The sequence below is a fragment of the Melospiza georgiana genome, chromosome 10 (genome assembly GCF_028018845.1).
Source record: "Melospiza georgiana isolate bMelGeo1 chromosome 10, bMelGeo1.pri, whole genome shotgun sequence".
In the NCBI taxonomy this organism is placed as follows: Eukaryota; Metazoa; Chordata; class Aves; order Passeriformes; family Passerellidae; genus Melospiza; species Melospiza georgiana.
In genome coordinates, this window is record NC_080439.1 from 636,746 (window position 1) to 659,871 (window position 23,126).

General features: G+C 51.2%; 1 protein-coding gene across 4 annotated transcripts in view; it reads left to right on the forward strand.

The window, feature by feature from the left end:
* The first annotated feature begins 8,223 nt into the window (after nt 1-8,223).
* The window catches only part of MBNL1 (muscleblind like splicing regulator 1), a 45,283-nt gene continuing 30,380 nt past the window's right edge, over nt 8,224-23,126 (forward strand). For all 4 annotated transcript variants that reach the window (XM_058030778.1, XM_058030779.1, XM_058030780.1 and 1 more), the window contains exon 1: nt 8,224-8,710. In XM_058030778.1, coding sequence (XP_057886761.1) covers nt 8,537-8,710 — 174 coding nt within the window. In that variant the 5' untranslated portion in view covers nt 8,224-8,536. The remainder of the gene's footprint in view (nt 8,711-23,126) is intronic.

Below are 23,126 nucleotides of genomic sequence, written 5' to 3' on the forward strand. Positions count from 1 at the left end.
GTGTCTCCTAAACAGGTTTAGTTTTGCTGTGTATGGAAAAAACATTTTATAATTAGTGTGTAACAGTCATCTCTGATACCTCAGATGGTGACAGGGCAGAGAGAATTAAAAATCCCATTCTCTGTGGTTTAGATTCTTATGTAACTAATTAAATAAATTACATAGATTCATTGTATTTTCTGAGAAGTCGTACACGTTTGTCTCATCCTGGAAGGATGCGATTATAAACATAAATTAAATGTAAGGCCAGAATGAATCAAAGCGCCGAAAGTGCTGTGTTTTGGATCTGAGATTCCCTGAGAAGCAGGCAGCTGTGAATGCAAATGCGGTCGGCTGTGTCTCCTGTCTCACAGCAGACGCTGGAGTGTTTTCAGGACTGTCCTTGCCGTGATTCATGTTGGTGCCCGAGTCGGGCAGTGTCGTCATCGCGCCGAGCTGGCAGTGCCTCCCTGCTCCAGGTGTCCCCAGCGTGGCGGTGCTGCCTCTCCGCGATGCTGCCGTGGTTTCAGGGTGTGGGACTCTGGTCCTTCCTCCGGGGTGCTGTGCCTGGCACTGCCTGGCCATGCTGCAGAGCCAGGGCGCCGGTTTGCCACTTGGGCAGCAGTCCTTCAGTCCAAGCTGGAGTGCTCTGCTGTCCCTCATTCCCAGGTAATTTTAATTTGTGGCTGTCCCTGCATTGCCATAGCTCGCCGTGGCTGAGCTGAAGTGACCAGGTCTAAGGGCTGCTGCAAGCAGAGCTCGGTGTAACGTTCCTCATGAGCTGGACTCGCGTCCCTGTTTGGTTGCCCTCAAGGCAGATGCAAGATGAAGCAATCCATGGTGGGCCTGCCTGGGAGTGTGCCTGATAGGCAGAGAGCAGAGAGCAGCAAGGCGTCCCCCATGGAATCGTGCCCCACTGTGCTCCTGAGGTGTCCTCAGGGTCAGGAGAGCTGCTGGCATTGTCACCAGGGGCAGGACCACACACTAGCGTGGGGCACGAGACATGAATGGCTGTTCTATTCCTGGTGATTTGGTTCAGATTTAATCTTGCTAGTTAATTTGATGTGTGCAGGGATGTGGTAGCCACATCCAGACACCTGACTCGAAATTATTGTCCTGACAAAGTGGTTGTCATGTGAACGGGCAAGAACTTTGAAATCTGGAGTTTTTGATGTGGGCAAAGGTAGGAGGAGTGGCCCAGCCATGAGTTAGTGAGGCCAAGGGGAGGAGCTTATTGTCCAGAGGAAGTGGTACTATTAATTAATTAATAATGTTAGTAGTGACCATGTGTATGTCCTGATCCATCAGGTGCTGTCTGCAGTGCTCCCTCAGGACTCCTTTTGCCCACTGCTTTGTCCAGCTGTCTCTGGGGAAGGAAAAGCCACCCTTTGCACCAGGGCCATGTGGCAGCTGCAGGAGGAAGGGCAGTGGGGCCTGAGCAGCACTCAGGTGCTGGTCTGTTTCCCTTGCAGTGCTGGAGATGTTCAGGATCAGACCCGTGGGAAGCCGGGGTTGGTGAATGCTGCACCTCTCACCAGTGAGAGCTCCTCTGGGTCACTTCTGCTGAAACCATCAGCATCAGCTGAATTTGGTGTCAGAGGGAAGTGATTCCTTCCCTTGCTGAGTCATGGATGTGGTTTTGTTTTTTTCTGTAGAGATTCTTCTTATGGATGAAGCTAATCATTGTGTTTTATATAAATTCATACACGCACGTGCAGCTGGAAATCACCTGTCCCTATGGGACAGTTTCTGCCTCTTTGCTGCTGCTGCAAGTGCCTCCTGGCTCTGAGCCTGGGCTGTGGGACTCATCCTGGGGTTTGCCATGTGGCTGTTCTTGAGGACAGCATCCCGCAGCCGAGACAGGCGTGAGCAAAATTACAGTGAAACTGCAGTCAGCAATGCTGTGTTCCTAGTGAGCCTGAGTCACAGCTGCAGCGTGTGTTTTACAGGTGCAGTGCTCTGTTCATGCACCCTGTGCTGCCCGGCGAGGCCCCAGGGCTGGGGGCTGCTCCTGGGCTGACCCCGCTGCCGTGGTCATCCTGCTGCTCTCCTGCCTTGCTGGGCTTGTGTACATTTGCAGTTAATCAAACAAAATGTGCAAGAGTCGGATTAATAAATAGCTTGTAGTTTTTGGAAGGGTGCATACTTGATTTATTATGGCCTCTCAAAAGCCTTTGTATAGAAACATGTTTAAAATTAGTATTAGAGCAAGAAAATGAAAATTACTTTAATTAAGCAGGTTTTGTTTTTTCAATTCAGTTTGTTACTTCTTGGAATTTTAACTTAAATCACTAGATTACTGTTATTTTTAAAGATAAACAACTTCTTTTTAGACTTGCTTGGGCAATGTCACTTCTTTTATGGTAGGAATTCCCCTGTGCCAGGATAATACAGAACTTCCCATTTCTAAAATACACTATGTGAATGTTATGGCAAGGGAATTACAGTGCAAATATGTTTTTATTACCAGAAGCGGTATTTGTGACTTCAGTGGTGGGTGGGGATGGATATGTAAATGCTTTGTAATACATAAATTGATGAAAAGTGGATTAAAGGCAGAGTAGTCCTTGCCCATTTTGTGTCCCTGACTTAAAGCTGCAAGAACAGAATAACATCTTGTGTGCCACGTCCTCGTCGAGAGACAGGGCCTGGCCCGTGCCTGTTCTTGCTCATGAATACACATCCAGCTAATGCTGTCAAACTGTGAATCCCGTGTGTCCCTCAAGTCTCAAATTTTGTAACAGGGATTAATATATACTCCAGGTTATTAAAAAAAAAAATCAGCAGGCATGTTTCTTGACTTTAATATTTTTAAAATTAAAGCAAGAGCAGTTAATCCGTAACTGTCTGCTCCTTAAAGGTAAGAGGGTTTATGGAATTTGCAGTGTAGCTTTCTGACTTGAAAATAGCATTACTGTAATCTAAAGTAAGAGAGGATTGGGCTGTGGGATTTGTATGTCAGTGCCCGTGCGCTGCTGGTGGGAATTGGCTCACAGTTTGATTAGGGATGGAAATCTTGGGGCAATACCTGATTTCTGCGCGTGGCTGGGGCATGTAGTGTACAACATGGTGCCTCTTTGTTCATTATTTATCAAGTTTTCATGAACCGAGTACTCTGGGGTGTGTTAAATTCAGATGGAATGTCACAGTTAGGTGGTTCTGCTAAAACAGTTTCAGAAACTGTGAAATAGACTCAAGATAAAACCATGTCTGATGGGGATGTGCTGGAGGAGCCACTGAAGTCAGTGGGAGGTTGCACCAGGAAAGTCTGTCAGAGCTAAAACAGTACAGAAAAAACCCTTAAAACACTACTACTAGCAGTAGTAGTAGTACTAAAACTATGTATGTCATGCAAAATATCTGCGTCACAGAAGCAGTGTTGGCAGTTTTTTTACTAATCTGGTGTGGCACTCGGTAGCTCAAAGCCAACATGTGCTTGCAGTTTTAGCAGCTCCCGGTCCCAGGCTGCTGTGAAACCCAGCCCAGGCTACAGAACCCTGGCAGCCCTGCTCTGGGGCTGGCTGCTCTCTGCTCCTGCCTCTGCACTCCCATTCTGGCCTGAAATACACAAAAGTACAAAACTGTAAAAGGAATCGGCTTCCATTTCCCTGCTGTCCTGTGGGAGCAGCGGGTGCAGCCCAGAGTGTGAGACAATCTTCAGCTGCAGTTTACTGAAGAATATTTTCCTTTATCCAGTCCTATGCTGTTATGTGACAAGATGTTAATTAGCTCATTGTTTCAGCTTAATTTTGTGACAGTGCTATAATTATATCCCTCAATTGTGCCATGGAGTAATTGCTGTATCTCTTCCAAATTTTATATTGAGATATGTTATTGGTAAACTTTGAGTTTGGCAGAGGTGTTTTGAAAATACTGTAAGGAGTCAGTAATTTTGTGTTCCTTGATTTAAAAGACAGCCATTTGGCAATTTCAAGCTTTGAGACTGTCCTGTCAGTGTAAATAGAATATTGATTTTATTCCATTTCCTATCTCATTAGAGTCATTGTCATGAGGATGAATTCACGTTGTGTAATTATCTGTTCTTGCTGACAGTTCTCATGTCATTGAGACTGGTGTTTTCAGCTTCCACTTTCTCTAAGCATAAAAATAGCATTCTTCCCTGCCATCTTCTTCTTCAGAGCTGGGCTTCTTGCCTGCCCAGCTTTCTACATCTTTCTTTGAGAGATGTGTGTGAATTGGGATAACCAGGGATGTCCAGCAACCCCAGTTACAGGAACAGTGAAAACAATGCCTCTTTGGGAGCGATTCTCAATGCAGGGAGTTACCTTATTTTTGTGTCAAAGACTGTAATGAGAGGGGAAAATGCATTGCTAATCTGTCTGCACATGTCTTAATAGCAATAAGGGGAAGTAACAGGAGTCTCTTCTGTGTCAGATTCACTTTCTTGGACATTTCCAGGTAACCTTTCCATTGATTTGTGAGGCTGTTTCTTAATCATTTTCATTGACCCAGCTCAGGAGACAACTAAGTCATCTCTGTTACCCTCCTAAGGAATGACTCCTCAGTGTTATTCTCTCCTTTGTCTCCTCTGAGAATTACTTTTTAATTTGCTTTCAATCCTTGTAGCTCAATATTCAGTTAAGGCAAGGTTCTGCCTTGGCCAAACCACTGCTGCAGTATTCCCAAGACAAGTGGCAAACACTTCCAGATTTCAAAAGGTGAAATTTAAAACCCACCTGTGGATCACAAGAATCTTTAGTACTGACTGCTCTGCTAGGTGGGGCCTAGAAACTGTCAGCCCCTAAATCAGTTTTAATTGAATGAAAAATAAGAAGTTCAATCCCTTTCCTGTCCTGTTCCTATGGTTCTCCCTCTGGATTTGTTACAGTCGTTCCCACCTTATCAGGGACAGCCCCAAGAGACATCACATGTATCAGCTGGGTTTTGCAGACAGTGTATCTTCTAGCATGTGAAGCTTGCTGGGGACTCCTTAGTGACTGAGCTAGTATCACAAGAGAATTTTCAAGTGATGGGAAAACAGTTTATGCAGATAAAAAAGGATAGTTCTATGCTAACATCTTCCTTTATTTAGTGGATATTGAAGATGAACTTCTGCTCTGACGTCAGGCTTTATTTCTGCTCAAAGGCTATTTTTAAAGCTGACATTTCTGGCTGTTTTCAGGTAGACAACAAACTATGACAAAACACTTTTTCTTCAAGCAACTGTTTGTACAATATATACATCTAGTATTTTTTTGTGTTCTGAAGATTTACCTTCGAGGCATCAGCTCCTTGGAGTAATGCTTTTCTTTTTGTGGGTGGCAGCCTGAAGAAGGGAGGGTGGAATTAGTTAGTGCAGTCACAAGTGTGTCACTGACCTCAGCAGGAGCAGGATTTCTCTCTGAGTGTGTGGTTGTCCAAACCCTGACAGAAAACTTGTTACAAACCTGGGAGTAGAACACAGTTCGGGGAGCCTTCCCAGGGATATTTCTCCTGTCAGTATATGAGAGCACAAAAGCCAGTTTCATCTGTTTTTATTTTGGGCGCTGCCTTCATGCTCTCTTTCCTTTCTTGTTAGGGGTGACTGCTTCTGTAATGAGAGTGAAATGTCTTGTTTGGGAACTGTGGCCTTTAACTTGCATTGGCTTTGGCATATAAAATGCATCAATTTGCTGCTCTAACTCTTCTTAGTGTTTGGAAAAATCAATGCCTGGTATGGATTGGTTACCAAGCTGATGAGCAGGAGAAAACCCTGCTTAGAGCTGTTCCACAGCTTTGTGGTAGAGCCCTTCTTGCTGGCATTGGCAGCACCCTGTCCTGAGGGTCTCACAGGGAACAGATGTTCCTAGCAAAATAACACAAGTCATTTTGTGCAGTGCAGGAGTGATGGTGGGAAGGTGCAGATCCAGCTCTTGGCTGTGGAGGACGAGTTGCAGTGCACCTTGGCTCCGGGCTGGGGGATGTATTTAGGCTTCCAGGAGTGCTCTGATGTGCTGGTATTCCTGCACGAGGCTGCAGGGAGGCCTGGTGGATCTGGTGGACCGGCTGGCACACGGCCCCAGCAGCACATCCTCTGCTTTCAGATCTCTTGGTGCTAATCTGTCACGGCTGGGAAGTGCAAGAACCAAACTGGTTTGCCTGGACATTTGTTACAGAACAAGTTTTTGAGACCTAAGAATTCAGTATCCCGAGCACCGAGGAGTAGTGACTGGTGGTGCAGGATGACCCCGAACTTCAGACTTTTAGGCAGTTGAAGGAAATGAGTATCTGTGTTTACCACAAAGACACTTAGCTGTTAACCTGTGCTTGCAAGTAATTAGGTCGTTGTTTGTCTCTTGCTAGCAGGGATTAAAAACGTGGCATGATTTCAAGTGTCCTGGCAAAGAACACACGGTGCCTGTTGTAATCTCATTAGCTCTGTTAGGTGTGTTTTCCTTCCCCTGGAGTTGGTTGTTCTGATCACCGTGTCCCTAGAAAAAGACTGTAGCTTTTTCTCATCTGTTGGTTTGCATGCACGCTGACAGCATTGCTTCCCAGGGTGTGATTCTGGGGTCTGTGTCAGTGGCCTGCATTGGAGGGCGGTGGGAAATGGGAAGATGATGAAGCAGCATCTTTAGAAAGACGGGGATGGGGCTAGCGCTCCCCTCAGCAGAGGCAGAGGATGCTGCTGGGGCTGCAGTGCTGGCAGAATCCCCGTGGCTGGTGCTGCCAGTGTGTCCCCGCAGAGCCACCAGGGTCCCGCTCTGCTCCGTCCTCTGGGCACTGCGATCCTCAGGTGGGACAGGAGCTGTAGTTCATTATAGTGGATTTGCATTTGCAGGTGGCACCAGCTTCTGTGGCAGAGCTGGGCATGTGAGCGGCGGGTGCAGGGAAACCCCTGCAGCCCCCCGGGCATCCTCGGCGGCGTTTGCCCCGCTGCCGGGCGGTGTTTGCGGCGTTTGCCCCGCTGCCGGGCGGTGTTTGCGGTGTTACCCCGCTGCCGGGCGGCGTTTGCAGTGTTAGCCCCGCTGCCGGGCGGTGTTTGCAGTGTTAGCCCCGCTGCCGGGCGGCGTTTGCAGTGTTTGCCCCGCTGCCGGGCGGTGTTTGCCCCGCTGCCGGGCGGTGTTTGCGGTGTTTGCCCCGCTGCCGGGCGGCGTTTGCAGTGTTAGCCCCGCTGCCGGGCGGTGTTTGCGGTGTTTGCCCCGCTGCCGGGCGGCGTTTGCAGTGTTAGCCCCGCTGCCGGGCGGTGTTTGCCCCGCTGCCGGGCGGCGTTTGCAGTGTTAGCCCCGCTGCCGGGCGGCTTTGCGGCGGCCGGCGGCGCTCCCGCGGCCCGCCGCGGTTCACAGCGCTGCTCCCGGCGGCCGGGCCGCTGTCCCCGGGGCCGCGGCCGTGTCCGAGCGGGCGGGCGGGCGCCGCCGGGGCCGAGCCGCTGCGGGGTCAGCGTGTCTCGGTGTGTGCTCACGCCGGGCGGCCCGACGGGGCGGTGCCGGTGCCGTTCGGCCGCCGCGTTCCGCGCGCCGGGGGGGGAGCCGCGGCGGGCGGTCAGGCTGCGCCGGGCCCGAGCCGCTCGGAGGGCCGGCGGGCGCTGCCGGTGCCGTTCCCGGCGCCGTTCCCGGCCGCCTCCGCTCGCCGGTACCGCCGGGCCGCACGCGCGGCCCCCGGCGGGCGCGCTCGGGGCAGCGCGGCGCGGCCGGCGTCTGACAGGCGCGACCTTTCATAAGACGGCCCCCGCCATTGGCTCCCTGCCCGGAGTGTCGCTGCAACGCTCGCCGCGATTGGCCCGCGGCGGTGCTGCCGCCCGGCCCCGCGCGGGGACGCGGCCCCGCCGCCCGCAGCCGTGAGTGCCCTGCGCGGGGCGGCGGCTCGCGGGGCGCCCGCGCCGCCCGCTCGTAACGTGTCTCTTCTCTCCACAGGTTGGTACTAAGAAGTGCCTTTCCTGACGTCGCTGCTGCTTGGGACCGCTTCTAGAGCAGCCGCTGCTTTTGCCTTGCTTGCTGCCAGCTAGACTGCGACGACAGCGCTCCGCCGCTGCCAGCCCCGCGCCGCCGGGAGGAGGGTCCGGCGCCGCTCCCCCGCCGCCGCTGCACTGTGCACTAAAGTGTGCCGCGAAGGTCAGAGCTCTGCTGCCCGAAAGCCGAGGAGAGGAGGAGAAAAAGCCCAGCCTAAACCCGGTGTCGGTCGTTGCTCTAAACTGCTGCATCTGTCTATGCCAAACTAATCGATCCCGGTTGCACCGCAGAGCCCGCTGCGAGCCCGCTGCCCGGAGGCACCTGCCCGCCGCCGTCCCCGGGAGCAGCTCGGGAGCCGCCACGTGCCCATGCTTGCGGCGGCCGCACTCAGGACGGGATGCTGAGCGCTGCGCGGGGCTAGTCCGGCCACGCTCCCTCCCGCTGCCCGCCCGGCCTCCCCAGCCCCGCTAACGGTGCCACGCTCCCAACTCTGTGACACAGCTCTTCTCGGGATCGCAGCCACCCGGTTTTACACGCACTTGTTTTAAAATAGGGAGCGGGGGAAAAAAGTGTTCTGGAGGTGGCACTTTCGTAATTTTCAGTTTATCAGTTCAGCTACCCGTTTGCCCATTTTTATTGGAAATTTTAACTACCTGTAAAATCTAAAGATGGCTGTTAGCGTCACACCGATCCGGGACACAAAATGGCTAACGCTGGAAGTGTGTAGGGAGTTCCAAAGGGGGACTTGCTCACGACCAGACACGGAATGTAAATTTGCACACCCATCGAAAAGCTGCCAAGTTGAAAACGGACGCGTAATCGCCTGCTTTGACTCATTGAAAGTGAGTAAATATTACATTATTTTCAAGGATAAATGGTTAATGAAAGAAGCAGTTGTAGCTAGAGAAATCCTGCAGCTGAGCAGGAGCAAGTGCTGGCTGCCAGCAGTGGGGTATTTTGCTGCTTTTATTTTATTGATGCTTGTCGATTTGTGTTGCTGCTTTCCTCAGGGGAAGGGGAAAGATATAGGGAACGAAGTGAAAATACGTCTGGCGGGGCTGAAATCCTCAGTATGGCTACAGGGGCTCATTCTTCGCCTCCAAATTATTCCATGCCTGTAGCTGGAATAAAGGGCACTTCACGTAGAAACAGCAAAGTCACTGTGAGGATTCTTTGTTTTTAATAGCACAAACCACGTAAGCAATATGAGGATTTGTTTCCATCTCGTAACTACCAGCGGGTTGTTGGTGTCCCTGGACAGCTGATGGTGAACCTTAGAAGAGTGTTTTCCTCCCTGGGTTATTCGGGTGCCTGTGAGCACCCTGCTTGCCTTTCTGTGTTGGCACTGGTGTGGTTATCCCATCTTTCTCCCAAGTGCACTCGCTTAAGGGAATGACAGCACTTAGCAAGGTGCCTCTGGACGTGCAAGCATGGCAGGAGCAGAGAGGGTTTTCAGGACGTACATCCCATCTAGGCACCATAAATACAGGGCTGTTGTTTCACTGTAGCTGCGGTGTCAGCAGTAGGTGTTAAATGTGCAGGTCCCAGCTCCTTCCCTTGGGTTTTCATGATTTGAGTAACTTCACATGTAAAATACTCATACCACAAACAGTACAGAATTAATCCAGCGGAGTCATGAAAGAATCAAAACTTGGGAAGCAGAAATTTGTCTGTCAGTTTCTTCCCCAGTGTGATTTTCTCTCCCTGGGCCCTGACCCCAAGAAGGGGAGCTGGCTGCTGGCAGGGCCGTGCTGGGAGGGAGCTGGGGCTGGGGCTGGGGCAGCTCGTGGCTCAGCCGGGCCCAGCGCAGCGTGAGCGGGGCAGGAAGTGGCTGAACGCAGGTCTCTGTAGATCCTCAGCATCCCGAGCTGCACTGTGTGTCCTGTCTCTGCTCAGGGGATGGGGTAAAGCTCTACAGTGCTCTCAGGCCTGAAATGCTCCACCACCCCCAGCCATGGCTTAACTTGCAGATACTGAAAGGGTTGGTTTCTCTGTCGTTCAATGTATTTTTGAATACAGCAATTACAATGAGTGCAGGGTATCAATTTTAAAATGTGGAAATAAGATGTTTTTATGCATTAAGCAGGTGCTGGAGGTAGGAGCAGAGCCAGGGCTGCCCGTGGTGCCAGTGGGGAGTGCCAGCCCCGTGTGCCAGCGCGTGTCGGCGTGGCCGTCGGTGGCTGCGCGGCGTCACCGTGGGGATGTTGGTGCTGCCGGAGCACAGGCCTGGCCCCGGAGCCTCTCAGCCGTTGCTGTGGCTGCCACCGTGGGTTTGCTGGTGCAGCAGCACCCGCAGTGTCCCCGGCTTGGTTTCCCAGCAACGTGTGTCTGGCCACCGCGGCCTGACCCCGCTGGCCTTGCTGCTCATGGCGAGCATCTGCCGAAAGGCTGGAAAGCAGCCACTAGAGTGACCCGGACATGATGTCAGTGCTCGCTGGAAGTGCCTTAAAATCTCAGCGCAGGACGGGGGTGCTGCTGGTGCTGGAGCCGGGCGGCGGCGTGAGCTGGTGTCTGTGTGAGAGGGGATGGAGCAGGGCCTGGCCTGCTTTCCCCAGCCCCGGCAGCGTGACTGGCCCTTCTGCTGCCGTCAGCAGGGCTCTTCGCTTCCCTTTTTAATGCAGGAGCTGAGGCTGACCTTTGCCAAGCACTGCAAGGTCCGTGGGTGATAACCGTGGGTAACGTTACAGCGCTGCTGCGGACCCTCGGAAAGGAGCGTGCTGCTGCCCTGTGGAGTCAGCGCAGGGGCCGAGCTGGGAGCTGGGAAAGAATCTGCTGTTTAAAAATACACTGCTGACCAGAGCTGTTTACTCGTGCTCATGCGGAAAGGTTTGCCAGTGGCTGAGCTCTGTGTGCTGGAGAGGCTCCCGGGGATGCGGGGCAGGATCCCGCCGTGTCCCGGCTGCGGCTCCAGCGGCTCCCAGCCCCTGGGCAGGGCGCTCAGTTAAGGAGCTGTGCCGTGCACGGGAATACCCTGGGGAAACAGCACATGGAATATCCCCCTCTGGGGAATTCCCAGTCCAATTCCCCTTGTTGAAACCATTGCTCAGTTTTGGTTTTGTTTCAGCTCTGTGTCAGTTTTGGTGTGCGCCAATTTCAACCAGCTCTAGTCATTGAGTTACCTTGTCTGCAATATCCCAAACTTTAGATGTTCTGCAAAAGCAATTTAGGGAGATGCTGCACCAGCTCTGTCTGGACCTTATAAGGTCAGTCAATACTTTAGTGCAGATTAAAAAAGATTTTTGGTTAGGACATTCAGAAGTAATTTTTAATTTTTCAGTAATTCAATATGGATGTAATGTCCTTGTTCTTTACTAAAATAGCAGCACGCTGAAAAATTGACCTTAATGTTAAAATATTTGATTTCTTATTAATGTATATAGTATTAGTATTAATTATACTGCTATTCTTGCATTATCTCTTGAACATGAGACAGATACTTAGTCAGTGAATTTTTCTCTACAAACTCCTGCATGTTGGCAGAGTTGAAATGAGGCGACCTTTAAGGTCCCTTGCAGCCCGGCGCGCTGTGCGATGCTGTATGTGTCGCTGCAAGGCTCGGTGTGCCTTAGGAGTGACTGCTGTGCGAGCTGACGTCAGGCAGGTGTGAGTGCTGCAGAGCTGCAGCCCTGGGCAGGACTCCTCGGGGCTGGAGCTGGCCTGTGTGCCGGGCTATTCCTGGAGCAGATCTCGGAGGGACCCTGTGCGTGCAGTGCCCTTCGGCTCTGGCCCCGGCCCAGGCGTCCTCTGCGGGCGCAGGGACAGCGCAGCGCCGCAGCCAGGCTCCACTGCCCTGCCCTGCCCTGCCGGGAGGAGGCAAAAATAGATGCCAGAAGTGAAACTTGCAGCTTGGCTAAAGCGCGTTTTTTTTAAATTACTATTTCCCCCTCCTGTGAAATGAAGGCACAAGCTCTGTGCAGGGCTAGAGCAAGGAGAGCAGTGTTGCCACCCGAGGTGCCCAGCTGTGCTGTGTGGGAGCAGTGGCACCGGGCTCTGGGCACCGTCTCTGGTTGCAAACAGTCCCGTGGGTGCACCTGGCAGCTCGTCCTTACCTGAGCAGAATGAGCTGGCCCGTGGTAATTGGGAGCGTGGGGAGCAAGAGGCAGCCAGGCCGGTGGCTGTGACCTCTGAGGTGCTGCAGGAGGTCAGGGCTGGGACAGCCCCAGCGAGATGTTATCGTCCTGCTGCCTAATTAGCGCTAATGGAACCTGCGGGGCTGGCCTAGGGGAGCGCGTGAATCAAGATGAACGTGTGTGGGATAATCTGGCCCTCAGATATTAGCAGGATAATTTTAAACCAAGAATGATTATGTAGTGTATTCAAATTATGCACTGGAGCGGCTGACTCAGCTCCAGCTCTGGCTCTGCCTTGTTTAAATGCCGTAGGATTTTTTTCCTAAATTTGGATGCCTAAAAGCCTGTTAGACTGTCTACAGCAAAAATAAGCTCGAGTTCCTAAATCAGGAAACTGGTTTGCAACAGAAATTTGATTTTTACCATAATTTTGAAACATTTTTTCTTCTTTCTTTTTCTTGGAAAAATAAGCCGAAGTAGAACTCGTTTTTGAAATTACGTTAGCTTCGTCAGATGTTCCGATAGATGAGTCATCCGCGTTTCCTGAAAGCTGAGATAAAGATGTCTGAACAATGGGGAGATGGATGTCAAATGCAAATTCTGGGGGAGCTGCAGATGCGCCGAGGCCACCATCACCGTGGCCAGGCTGCCACTGCCAGCCCTGTGCTGGGCAAAGTGTCACACAGCAGGAGGGGCAGGGGGCTCGGCTGTCCCCGTGCTGCCTGTGGTGCTGTCCCAGTGCTGTCCCAGTGTCCCAGCTTTGATGCTGCCCTGGTGCTAGCCCAGTCCTGTCCCAGTCCTATCCTGGTGCTGCCCCCGTGCTATCCCAGTGCTGTCCCAGCAATGTCCTCGTGCTGTCCCAGTGCTGTCCCGGCAATGTCTTCGTGCTGTCCCAGTGCTGTCCCGGCAATGTCCTCGTGCTGTCCCAGTGCTGTCCCAGCGCTGCTCGCTGTGCTTGGCCCAGCCCCACACCAGCTCTCTGCACGGTGGGGGCTGCTGTGTTCCCAAACCTGCTGCTTCAGAGTGATCTGACCCTGACGTGCCTTCGGTGGCCGTGGGGAGCACAGGTGCCAGCCCATGGCTTTGGAGGTAACGTGCACCACGCGTGCTGTGCTTCCAAGCTGGCTTTTGGTCTCCTAAGCTATGCTCCCACTGAGGCGGCTCCTTCATGTTCAAGCTGGGTGTCCCAATGAAGTGTAAAAGCTTTTTCTACTCTCTCTTCAACAGCTGGAAAGTCTTAAACTTCCACATTTCTCTGCCTTTTTTTTTAATTCTAAGAAAAAGCTGGAAACCAGAAGTGTAAGTGACTTAGTGACAATGTCTGAGGTTGAAATTCTGGTGCCTTGTGTCTGAGACCCACCAGCACTTGGTGTGATAGTATTTTATCTTCTGATGTAGAAGTGTGTATTTTTTTTAAATAGAACACCTGAATTCTGTAAAAGTGACTGCCACGTTTTCCAAGAAGGCTTAAAAATACATAAACTTATTCTTATTGCTGAAATTCACGAGCATCTTTCTTGTACTTCAGAGATGTAATTGTTAGTTGTTCAAGTCTCTCTACTAAAGTCCCTCTACTTTGTCACTGCTTTAAAAAATACTGATTTTTTTGGCTTGTTGTTCTCCCTTGTGTGACGCTTTCCTAAGGGTGTAGAGTAAGAACTCTTTCATTTATTACAAAGAGAAGAAAATCCCGTAAGCTTATTGCACTAATCTTGTTGAGAGTGGCAGATCATGGGTCTGGTTCCTCCTCAGTGAAGGCAGAATAAGAAACCCAGAGCCCCTGAGCAGGTGATTGCTGGGTAGTTTTACCTGTGTGGTGTCTGGCATCCCTGGGGCACGGGGCGGTGGCGGGACTGGGGGTGCAGGGAGGAGGTGAGGCTCAGGGCTGGGAGGCAGATGGACACATGGCTGATTTCAAGGAAGCTCGTAAAGCAGTAACCCTTGGCAAAAAATGAAAACATAAACAATGTTCAAATTCCTAAGGTCTGATTTGCCATTTTTCTCCTCTCCAGCCTGTGTGTCTGCCAGCAGGCTGAGCTCCAGAAGAGGAAGCAAAGGGAAAAGTGGCAAACACATGGAGAAAATGGGGCAATTGTTAGGTGGAGTGGCAAATAGTCCATTAGCAAACCAAACAATTGAAAGCACGTGTGTTCCTCTGTGGGAAGATAGATGGTGTTTTGAAATCTTATCAGGCCTTTGGACAGAGGAGTTACAACTAACTCCAGCCTTCGCAGCTCATTTTACAGTTTCAGCTCTGCCTCGGCAGAAAGAAATAATGTAGAAATTAAAGCATTGCACTGCAGCATTTGCACTGTCATTTCTTAAAGGCTGTGCATAATAGAAACCAGCGTGGGCTCCTGTTACAGTCAGGAACTCTGCTGGGCATAGTCAAAATCAGTACAATTCTCAACTGGTTTGTAGAGAAGATGTAATGAGGCAAAAAAATAAGAAAACCTCATGTCAAGAACATTCAGACATTTGTCCCAAGTCCTAACTGAGTGATCAGGAGCAGCCTGTGAGGCCTGTCTCCTTCCCAGGATGACCCCAAGTGTCTGTTTTTCCAAATACAGATGCCTCGTTGCCAAGGCTCACTGAAATTTGTTGGAAGCAACAAATTACATTCAATACCGAATGATCACATCTGTTTTTTGACTTTGGAGAAATGCTGGTGTTTCTTTGCTGGGACTGCAGAGCCTGGTCAGCCCAGCTGGATGTTGTTTAGGAACTACTGCCCCGGGTGCTGCTTGGGAGCGTGCGCTGCGTGCCAGGAGCTGCTGCCGTGTCCTCTCCTGCAGGTGAGCCGCCCGAGCACAGCCCCACAGCCCCACAGCCCTCCAGGGCTCAGCTCCAGCATCCCACAGAGCCGGAGCAGCAGCGTTTGGGCTGTCCCTGCTGCCCGGTGCCGGGCTGTGCTCCCTGCAGTGCCTCGTGCTGCTCCTGCCCCAGGGCTGCTCAGCAGCACTCCAAACACCCCCAGGAAAGCACAGGAGCTGCTTTCATCCTGATCCAGAGCGCTGCCGTGTCCCCCGATTCACAGTGCCACTAGGAGGATTACTGCTGTTGAAATAAGATTTAAGTCAACACTGAATTGTCAGGTCCTGAAATACGGGATTATGCTAGTAAGAAAACCTTTGGGTTCATGGTTGAATTTATTGAAATACTTGTGACTTATCCTCTTCATTAGGAAACATCTCAGGATTTAACTGATGCAGAACACACATTGAGGTAGTTGAAAGCAACTGCAATATTTGATCAAATAAAGAAAAATAGGTCTGATGAAGTGGATTTTTAAAGAAGAAGAAGAAATCCAGTGTAGTGCTTCTGGAGGGCTTCACCCTGGCACTAGCAGGCTGCTTCCTCAGATTGCCTTTTCGTTATGCTCCACTCCCTGGACAGGCTTCTCAGCTCTCAGCCCTGGAGATCCCAAGAAGCTCTGTGTTTTCAGAAGGGGCTGGTGGACTCTGATGGGAGAATGCTGATGATGCCTCCCAAGTTTGCTGACAGGAGCGGGAGGAGGAAGGGGCTGGCTGGGGAGCAGCTCTGGATCCAGCTTCATCTCAGAGCACTTCAAGTCCCGTCAAGTTCCTGGAAAGACTCTCTTCAGCTCCAGATTTCTCTGGACCATTCCTAACTTGGCAAAATAGTACCAGAGTTAGCAAAAAGAGAGAGAGTGCTGCTTGAAAAGAGGAGCAGTTCTGGGAGGGAAAAAAGCTGGTTACTTTTTGTTGGTGCCATTTCACTGAATTTGCATGGGTTAATTCCAGGCTTACATCAAGACATAAATGGTTGTGAGATTGAGATTTAAATTTGAAAGAGAGGAGTTGCAAAGTATGGAAATTGTCCCACATGTGCCCACTGGAGCAGGAGCCAGCTGTCACAGACAGGGAGCTGTGAGGATGTGGAGGGTGGCTGGCTGCAGGGGGGGACATACCTGTGGGACCAGGAGGAGCAAACATTCCATTGGATCTGGGTTGGAACAGGGCAGTTTGTGGTTGGGGCAGGTCATGGGCAGGAGTTGGCTCAGCCCTGGGGGACAGGGTCATTTGTGTGTGGACATGCTTGAAAACCCCAAAGCCATGGCAGCTGCAGGTGTAGTAGGTAACTAGCACTTTGCAGGAGTAAAACTCATTGTTTTCTGCTCGCTCTTTATCTTTAGACTGGGATTCAGGCTAAAATCCTGTAAGGTTCATTGCTGGTATTCGATACTGGGTGAGGAAGAGGTTGTGTTTTGTTAATTTGAGAGCATCTTTCCAGCTCTGTCTGTCTCAGGGAGAGGTTCTCACGTCCCCCAGGAGCCCAGCAGGTTTTTAGGTGTGCAGTAGGCACCACAGCAATGTCAAACAGCACCATTTTTCTTACTTGGTTCTGTTATATAGGAACAAGAGTGTGCACATTTAACTGAAGTCTTTTGAAAAGAATAGGCAGAATGAAATGTTTTCTGGGTCTTTGGGGCTCGCTGTAAAGTGACATTGGTGAAGCAAATCCTGAGTGCAAAGGAAGAGCACACTTGGCAGTGTGTTTGTGCAGAATCCAGCAGGCAGCAGCACATTGTGCCATCAGAGACAGGCTGGGCTGCAGCTGCACGGGCTGCTGGGGCTGCTGTCCCTGCCCTTTCTCGCAGTGCAGTCACGGTTTACAGCCTGCTGTAGGTGGGAAACTGTGCCTGCAATTCTGGTTGCTTTCTGCTTGTCGGGTGGATGATTTTTTCAGAAAATCATCTGCATTGACATACCATTGCTTGTCTGGTGCCCTGGTAAAATTTTCCCTGCAGTGAGCTGAGTCAGGAGACAGCCCAGATGTCTGCAGTGGCTGTAACCAAATAAAAATGCAGGTGAGCTGGGAAAGCCCCTGCCTGGGCAAACTGAAGGGTTAAAGAGTTCCCTTAGAGGAAACAGAAGAGTCAGTACTTTGTGTCTGCTAGTTGTTATTTACTCCTGTTGTTGGCTGATTGCTGGCTGCACCTCCTGTCTGTGGAGCAGAGTGAGGTGCTTCCCTTGGGCTAGGCATGCAAGGGATGGATGGATGGATGGATGGATGGATGGATGGATGGATGGATGGATGGATGGATGGATGGATGGATGGATATGGCAGCTTTAATTCCCAGTAAAGTACCTTAAAATGCAAAGCTCTGTTGACAGTGGAACACAAGGAATTGTTTCATGGTAAAATAATTGATTTCTGATTTAAATTTCCAGGTGATAATGGAGGGCTGTGGTGGGGTTGGCGAGTCCAGGGAGCACCTCACCAGGCTGGGCATTTGCTGCAGAAGTGATGGTGTGTGCCCCTGCAGCTGGCAAAATGGACATGCAGCACAGAGTGAGCTCACTGCAGCCAGGACAGGGCTTGGGATTTTCTCCATGGCTGCACTGGGCAGGAGGAAATGGGAGTTTTTATGAGAGTGGTAAAGGTGATTAAGTCTCTAAGTAGAAGAGAAGACAAGGCAGAAGAGAGAAAGAAAGTAAAGGGAGGGACGGAAGAGAGACAAAAGGCTGAAGAGGTCAGATGCTGTTATAGCACCTGGCAATAACACAGGAGAGAGGGCTCTATGTGAGCAGATGGGAGGGGAAGGGGAAGCCAGAGCAAAGCACAAGCCAGGGAGATCAGGAGATACCAGAGGGTGTAGTGTGCAGGCAGGCTCCCAGATTCCTTGACAAAATGTGTTTGTTCCTCACTTCTGCCAGCTTTTTGCAACAGGTCTTTTGCACCTAGTTCCAAACGTGGTTACTGGCGGGGTTAAATATATCTGAAGAGAAAAATAACACTTGCTGATGGATTTTTTTTTGTTCCTGTGGAGGAAAGCACACCTCTATTTTGCCTTGTTGGAATCCTTTAGCATTTGGCTTCATTAAGTCCAGCACTGAAAATCAGAAGGGAAGTGAGGTCTCCTGTCCCTGTTTAGTCCATTGGCTGAAGACACTGCTAATGTTTGTAACAATGTAAAATATTTCTACACAGCATTTGTCACATATTTATGGTTTAGATGTTTCCGGTAAATTTAGATACCTAAGGAATTAGACACTGACAAAGTAGCAACACTGGAAGGTTGAAGTTATTTGTTATACTTGTCAGCTGTTGTGCTCTGGGCTACACACGCACTGTAGACTGTTTGTGTATGTGTGTGTGCTCATTGTATTTTATATATAATGTATGTCTGTGTGCATATGACTCCTCCAGGTTTTTTTCAGGCTGTGTGTTTTGTGTGTTGACTTTACCCAAAAAGGAGCATTCAGAAACTGCAAAGACCTTTTGTGAATTAAGAAGCTACTTTATGCTTAAAAGTACTTAAAATCGTAGTTGCTAAAAATACACTCGTATTTAATATTTAAAATTTGGAAGGCATTGCTGGATTTTATCGTTGTCTGGAGTGCAGCCATGGGTCAGTTGTCCAGCACCATCTGTAGTTGTTCCATTCTTTCTTCTCTGTTCTGTTTAAATCACAAATAATGAAGTGTTTCTGAGTGACTGCTCAAGTTCTGTTTTGATCACCTGACAGATTACTTGGTTCAGCTTCTGCTCCTCAATGTTGTGTGAAAGCTGTCCGAGCCCTGGCAGCTGCAGAGGCAGGGATTCCCAGAGGCTGTGGGGCCAGGGAAGAGCAGGATCAGCTGTTGGGAGCAGCACATCTCCATGTCCCTGGAGTGCTGGGCTTCTGAGCTCTTGGGCATGATGGTGGGCAAGGCTGTCTCTGTCAGCCTGTGTCTTTGTAGGGAGGTTGTGGGGTACAGAGTTCTCATTTTCTATTTCACTACTTTGCTGTTTTACTACTTTTAGAGTGAGTCAGGTCTCAGATAAAAAAAGGTCATGAAAAAGAGAGGAGTTCAATATTTATTTCCTTTTAATACTCACAAACAAGTTGTTTCCTCTCATAGATCTAAGTGAAATATATTAAAAGAGAATTGAGGTTTTTGAAGAGCAAGCACCTGTAAGGCAGCCCTGCAACCCAGCCCCGAGGCTGATGCTCTCATCTCTGGAGCTTTGATTGTGCCTCACACATGCTGAACTTGGGGAAAAAGTGCTTCTGCAGTGAGATCATGATACGCCAGTCCTCCCTCTGAATGTTCCTGTTTGTTTCATCAGCTCAGTTGGCTCCCACACATGGAAAGTTTTTCATTTCCCACCAGCTATGTGGCTGAACACTTGAAGTGAGAGTGTTTGAGTCTTCAGGTCACACACACACACAGAGGATCTGCAGAGGTGGCATTTCCTGCAGCTCAGCGTGCGCACCAAGGCGGTGACACTGCTGAAATGTCCTACAACGATATCAGACTGCCAGCAGCAGAAACCACAGGGTCATTTAGGGTGGAAAGCACCTCCAGGATCATCGAGTCCCACATGTGCCCAATCCCCCCCTTGTCCCCCAGCCCAGAGCGCTGAGTGCCACCTGCAGTCATTCCTTGGGCCCCTCCAGGGCTGGGGGCTCCATCGCCTCCTGGGCAGCCCCTGCCAAGGCCTGACCACCCTTTCTGTAAAGAAATTCTTCCTGACAATGCTGCTTCCCACAGAAGGTCTGCATCTGTAAAACAGTGCTGCTCCTCTTTCCTTTTTGCCGCTGGGCTGGGGTTTTGTGTGTTCCTCCTGCTGGGATGGGCCCGGGAGCCGAGCTGCCCTCGGGAGGAGCAGAGCCCTGCACAGCTCTGCTTTGGGACAGGACATGGCAGGTGAAAATAAACTATCAGAGGGAATTCTGACCGCAGAGCAGTGCTCGGCACGTTTTGTGGCTATTTAACTTCAGAAAAATAAATCCTGCCGCCTGTGTTTGTCACGGGTCCGTGTGCACTGACCTGCTCTGTTCACAGCGTGGCAAGGGCAGGTGGGTCTGCACCTCTGTGTTCCTGCATGCCCACGAGCTCTGCAAGGCCTTACAGACACTGAAAACACCTTTCTGCTCCTCTGGTGTCATTGTCACCTCTTTCTGAGCCTTTCTGAGCGTTTCTCTCCTCAGTGTGTGCCTGACAGAGTTGAGCTTTTCAAGACTTTTGCATCAAGTATTCACCCTGCATTTCTGAGCACACAGAGAATCTCACCTGGTCCTGCTCTATGTGAGTGTTTGTTCTAGCAAGGAGCTGCATTTTTAGCAGCAAAGCCTATGCAGAGGCTTTAACAGAGAGAGGCTGGAGAGCTCCTGAGAGCAAGCAGTGTTTCCTGGTAGCTGTAATTGTATTTGCACTGCACTGGTGCGGACAGAGCAGATAGATACTGTCTTTATTTGCACACTGCCTTACAGTAGGTCTTTGTTCTGTCATTTTGCTGTCATTTTGTTTCATGTGGAAAGTGAGCAAGGCCAAACCTCTGGGGTAGAGGGTAGCAGGGGTGCAGAGTGTGTAGTTACAGCAGCACTGCCTGTTAAGAGATGCTTAAATGAGTACACACATCCATCAGACAGCTTTGTCTTTGTGAAATATTGATCTGCAATATCAATGTTAAGAGGCCTGGAAAGCACTTAGTGCAGGAAATTATTCCTGAGCTGCATGAGAAAAAAACCTGTGACTGATATAGGGCCTGTTGAGCTCTGTGTCCTGCCTTCCCCTCCTGAGCAGTGCAGCGCAGAGCTGAGCAAGGGATTCAGCATTGGTGTGGGCTGAAACTTCCAGTGTTGGTTGGTGCTTCCATGTGCAGCGTTAATGATTATTGGATCGTGTCGTGGGCATGTCAGGGGTGGGGCTGGACACTGCCCCGAGGGCAGGGAGGCTGCACCCTGCCCTGCCTGGTTATCCTGGGGATGGCTGAGCCCCCAGGTGAGAAATGCAGCACGCACTGCTCGTGCCCTGCGTGCCCCTCTGTGCCCTGCCCTGCTGGCTGCCGCAGGACACGGAGCCTCCTGCCCCTGCTGGGGTGTCCTCTGCTCCTGCTTGTTTTCCAGGGAGCTGTTGAGTGCCTCGGGGCCGGGCTCGGTTTGTTTTTGTGACGGAAATGTGACAAGCGTCCCAGAGGCGCAGTGGAAGCGGTGCTGCATGTGAGCTGCATGTGAGCTCCAGTGCTGCTGCAGCGGGGCCTCCAGCCCTGCCCCGGCTCCGGTGGTTCCCGCAGGGACTGCGGGGTGTTTATTTGGTTAGGAAGCTTTTACTGGGCCTCATGCACCCTTGCAAGGTAAAACAAACCTGATGTGTCACCCTTTGTTTACACACGACACTTTCCCTTTCCTACTCTTGCTTGCTTCAATTTGTTCTTTGTTAAAGACTTTTAACTCTCTGTTTGCCTTCTAATGTTGAATGCATCAACATTTTTTGGTATCATTTTTTTTTGTCCCTGAAGTCTGAATTACTTAGATTGACTCTCCCTGTATGAATTTTTTAACTATAAACTTAAAGTTTTTTTATTTCTCTTCTGCTGTACCCTTTGTTATTTATATCTTTTTCTTTCCTCATTTGCCTAAGCAGTAAAAAACTGTTACTCAAGCTTGTCATCAGTTGGCCATGGTTTGGTGGCTTTCTTTATCTGGCTTCTGATTACTCCAAATTTGTCTTTTCTCTTGCCTCTGTGGATGATGTAGTAAAGTCTTGGGTTCGTGTTTTTCTGGTCCCTTTACTCAGTGCTGTTATCCCCTCATCAGTGACGGGCAGACCATATTTCAACAGTAATGGGTACTTTCCTTGCCATCAGGGAAATCTGATCTTCCTTTCAGCTTTCCTCCCCACTCCTGAGACTTCTGCAAAGTGCCTCTGTGATTGAGTACCAGCTGGCCTGAGAGCCGCCAGACCCACGGTAATTCCATCACCAGCACAGTGTTCTCTGGGGGCTGTTGGTGGTGCTTTCTTGTCCACCCCAGACCAGTGTTCTCCATGCTGAGTTGGGGTGCTCTCCGTGCTGGGGAGGAGCTGGGTATGTGGGTTAAGGGGTCACAGTTCCCCTGGGGGAGCCTGTGCAGGACCCTGCCCTGCTGTGTGTGTGCAGGGCTGGTGCAGCAGGGCACCCAGGGCAGGGCAGTGCCCAGGGCACTGTGTCTGTGCCTGCCCTGCCCTGCAGGACCCTGCTGTGTGTGTGCAGGGCTGGTGCAGCAGGGCACCCAGGACAGGGCAGTGCCCAGGGCAGCGTGTCTGTGCCTGCCTGTGCAGGACCCTGCCCTGCTGTGTGTGTGCAGGGTTGGTGCAGCAGGGCACCCAGGGCAGGGCAGTGCCCAGGGCAGTGTGTCTGTGCCTGCCCTGCCCTGCAGGACCCTGCTGTGTGTGTGCAGGGCTGGTGCAGCGGGGCACCCAGGACAGGGCAGTGCCCAGGGCAGTGTGTCTGTGCCTGCCCTGCCTGTGCAGGACCCTGCCCTGCTGTGTGTGTGCAGGGCTGGTGCAGCAGGGCACCCAGGGCAGGGCAGTGCCCAGGGCAGTGTGTCTGTGCCTGCCCTGCAGGACCCTGCCCTGCTGTGTGTGTGCAGGGCTGGTGCAGCAGGGCACCCAGGACAGGGCAGTGCCCAGGGCAGTGTGTCCATGCCTGCCCTGCAGGACCCTGCTGTGTGTGTGCAGGGCTGGTGCAGCAGGGCACCCAGGGCAGGGCAGTGCCCAGGGCAGTGTGTCCATGCCGCTCCTCTCCCAGCCCTCCCATCCATCCCGGTGTTCCGCTCCCCTCCGCCCCACTCACATGCTCGCTTTTTTTGTCCAGAAGTGACTAAGCTTCCTGTTATTCCACTCTGTCAGTTTTTCCCCAATCCTGCTGTCGTGTTGGGCAATATTTACTTGCCAGCAGCTTCCTCTGCCGCTGTCCCACTCCGCTCCGTCCTGCTCCCACTTGCCTCTTAATTTGTTATTTGTGGCCCTCAGGGATGTTCACTTTCACTATGTTGGGCTTATTTCCACTAAAGCCAGGATTTATAGAGAGCTGTGAACCCCAGGAGAACGTTACCTGGATGCTGCAGGAATGCACTTGGACTGTTTGGTCTGTGGAGGGAGAGCTGCACCTTGGTTCACAATGTGAGCACACCTGGCACAGGTGCAGCCAGGGTGGCATTGCAGCGCTGTCCTGAGCTATCCCTGCCTGATGGGTGTGCACAGAGGAGTTGTTCCTGCCTCGTTGGAAGCCACAGGCACACTTTGATTTAGCAGGGCTTTCCTTTGGATGATGGGAGATGGAAGGAGCAGCTCGGGAGAGGTTTTCCCTCTGGAGCTCCGGGGCAGCCTGGAGGCATTGGCCGATGCCGGGGGAGGTGGAGGGTGTCTCTCCTGTGTGCTGGGCACGGCTGGCAGGGTGGCAGTGGCTAAAGGCA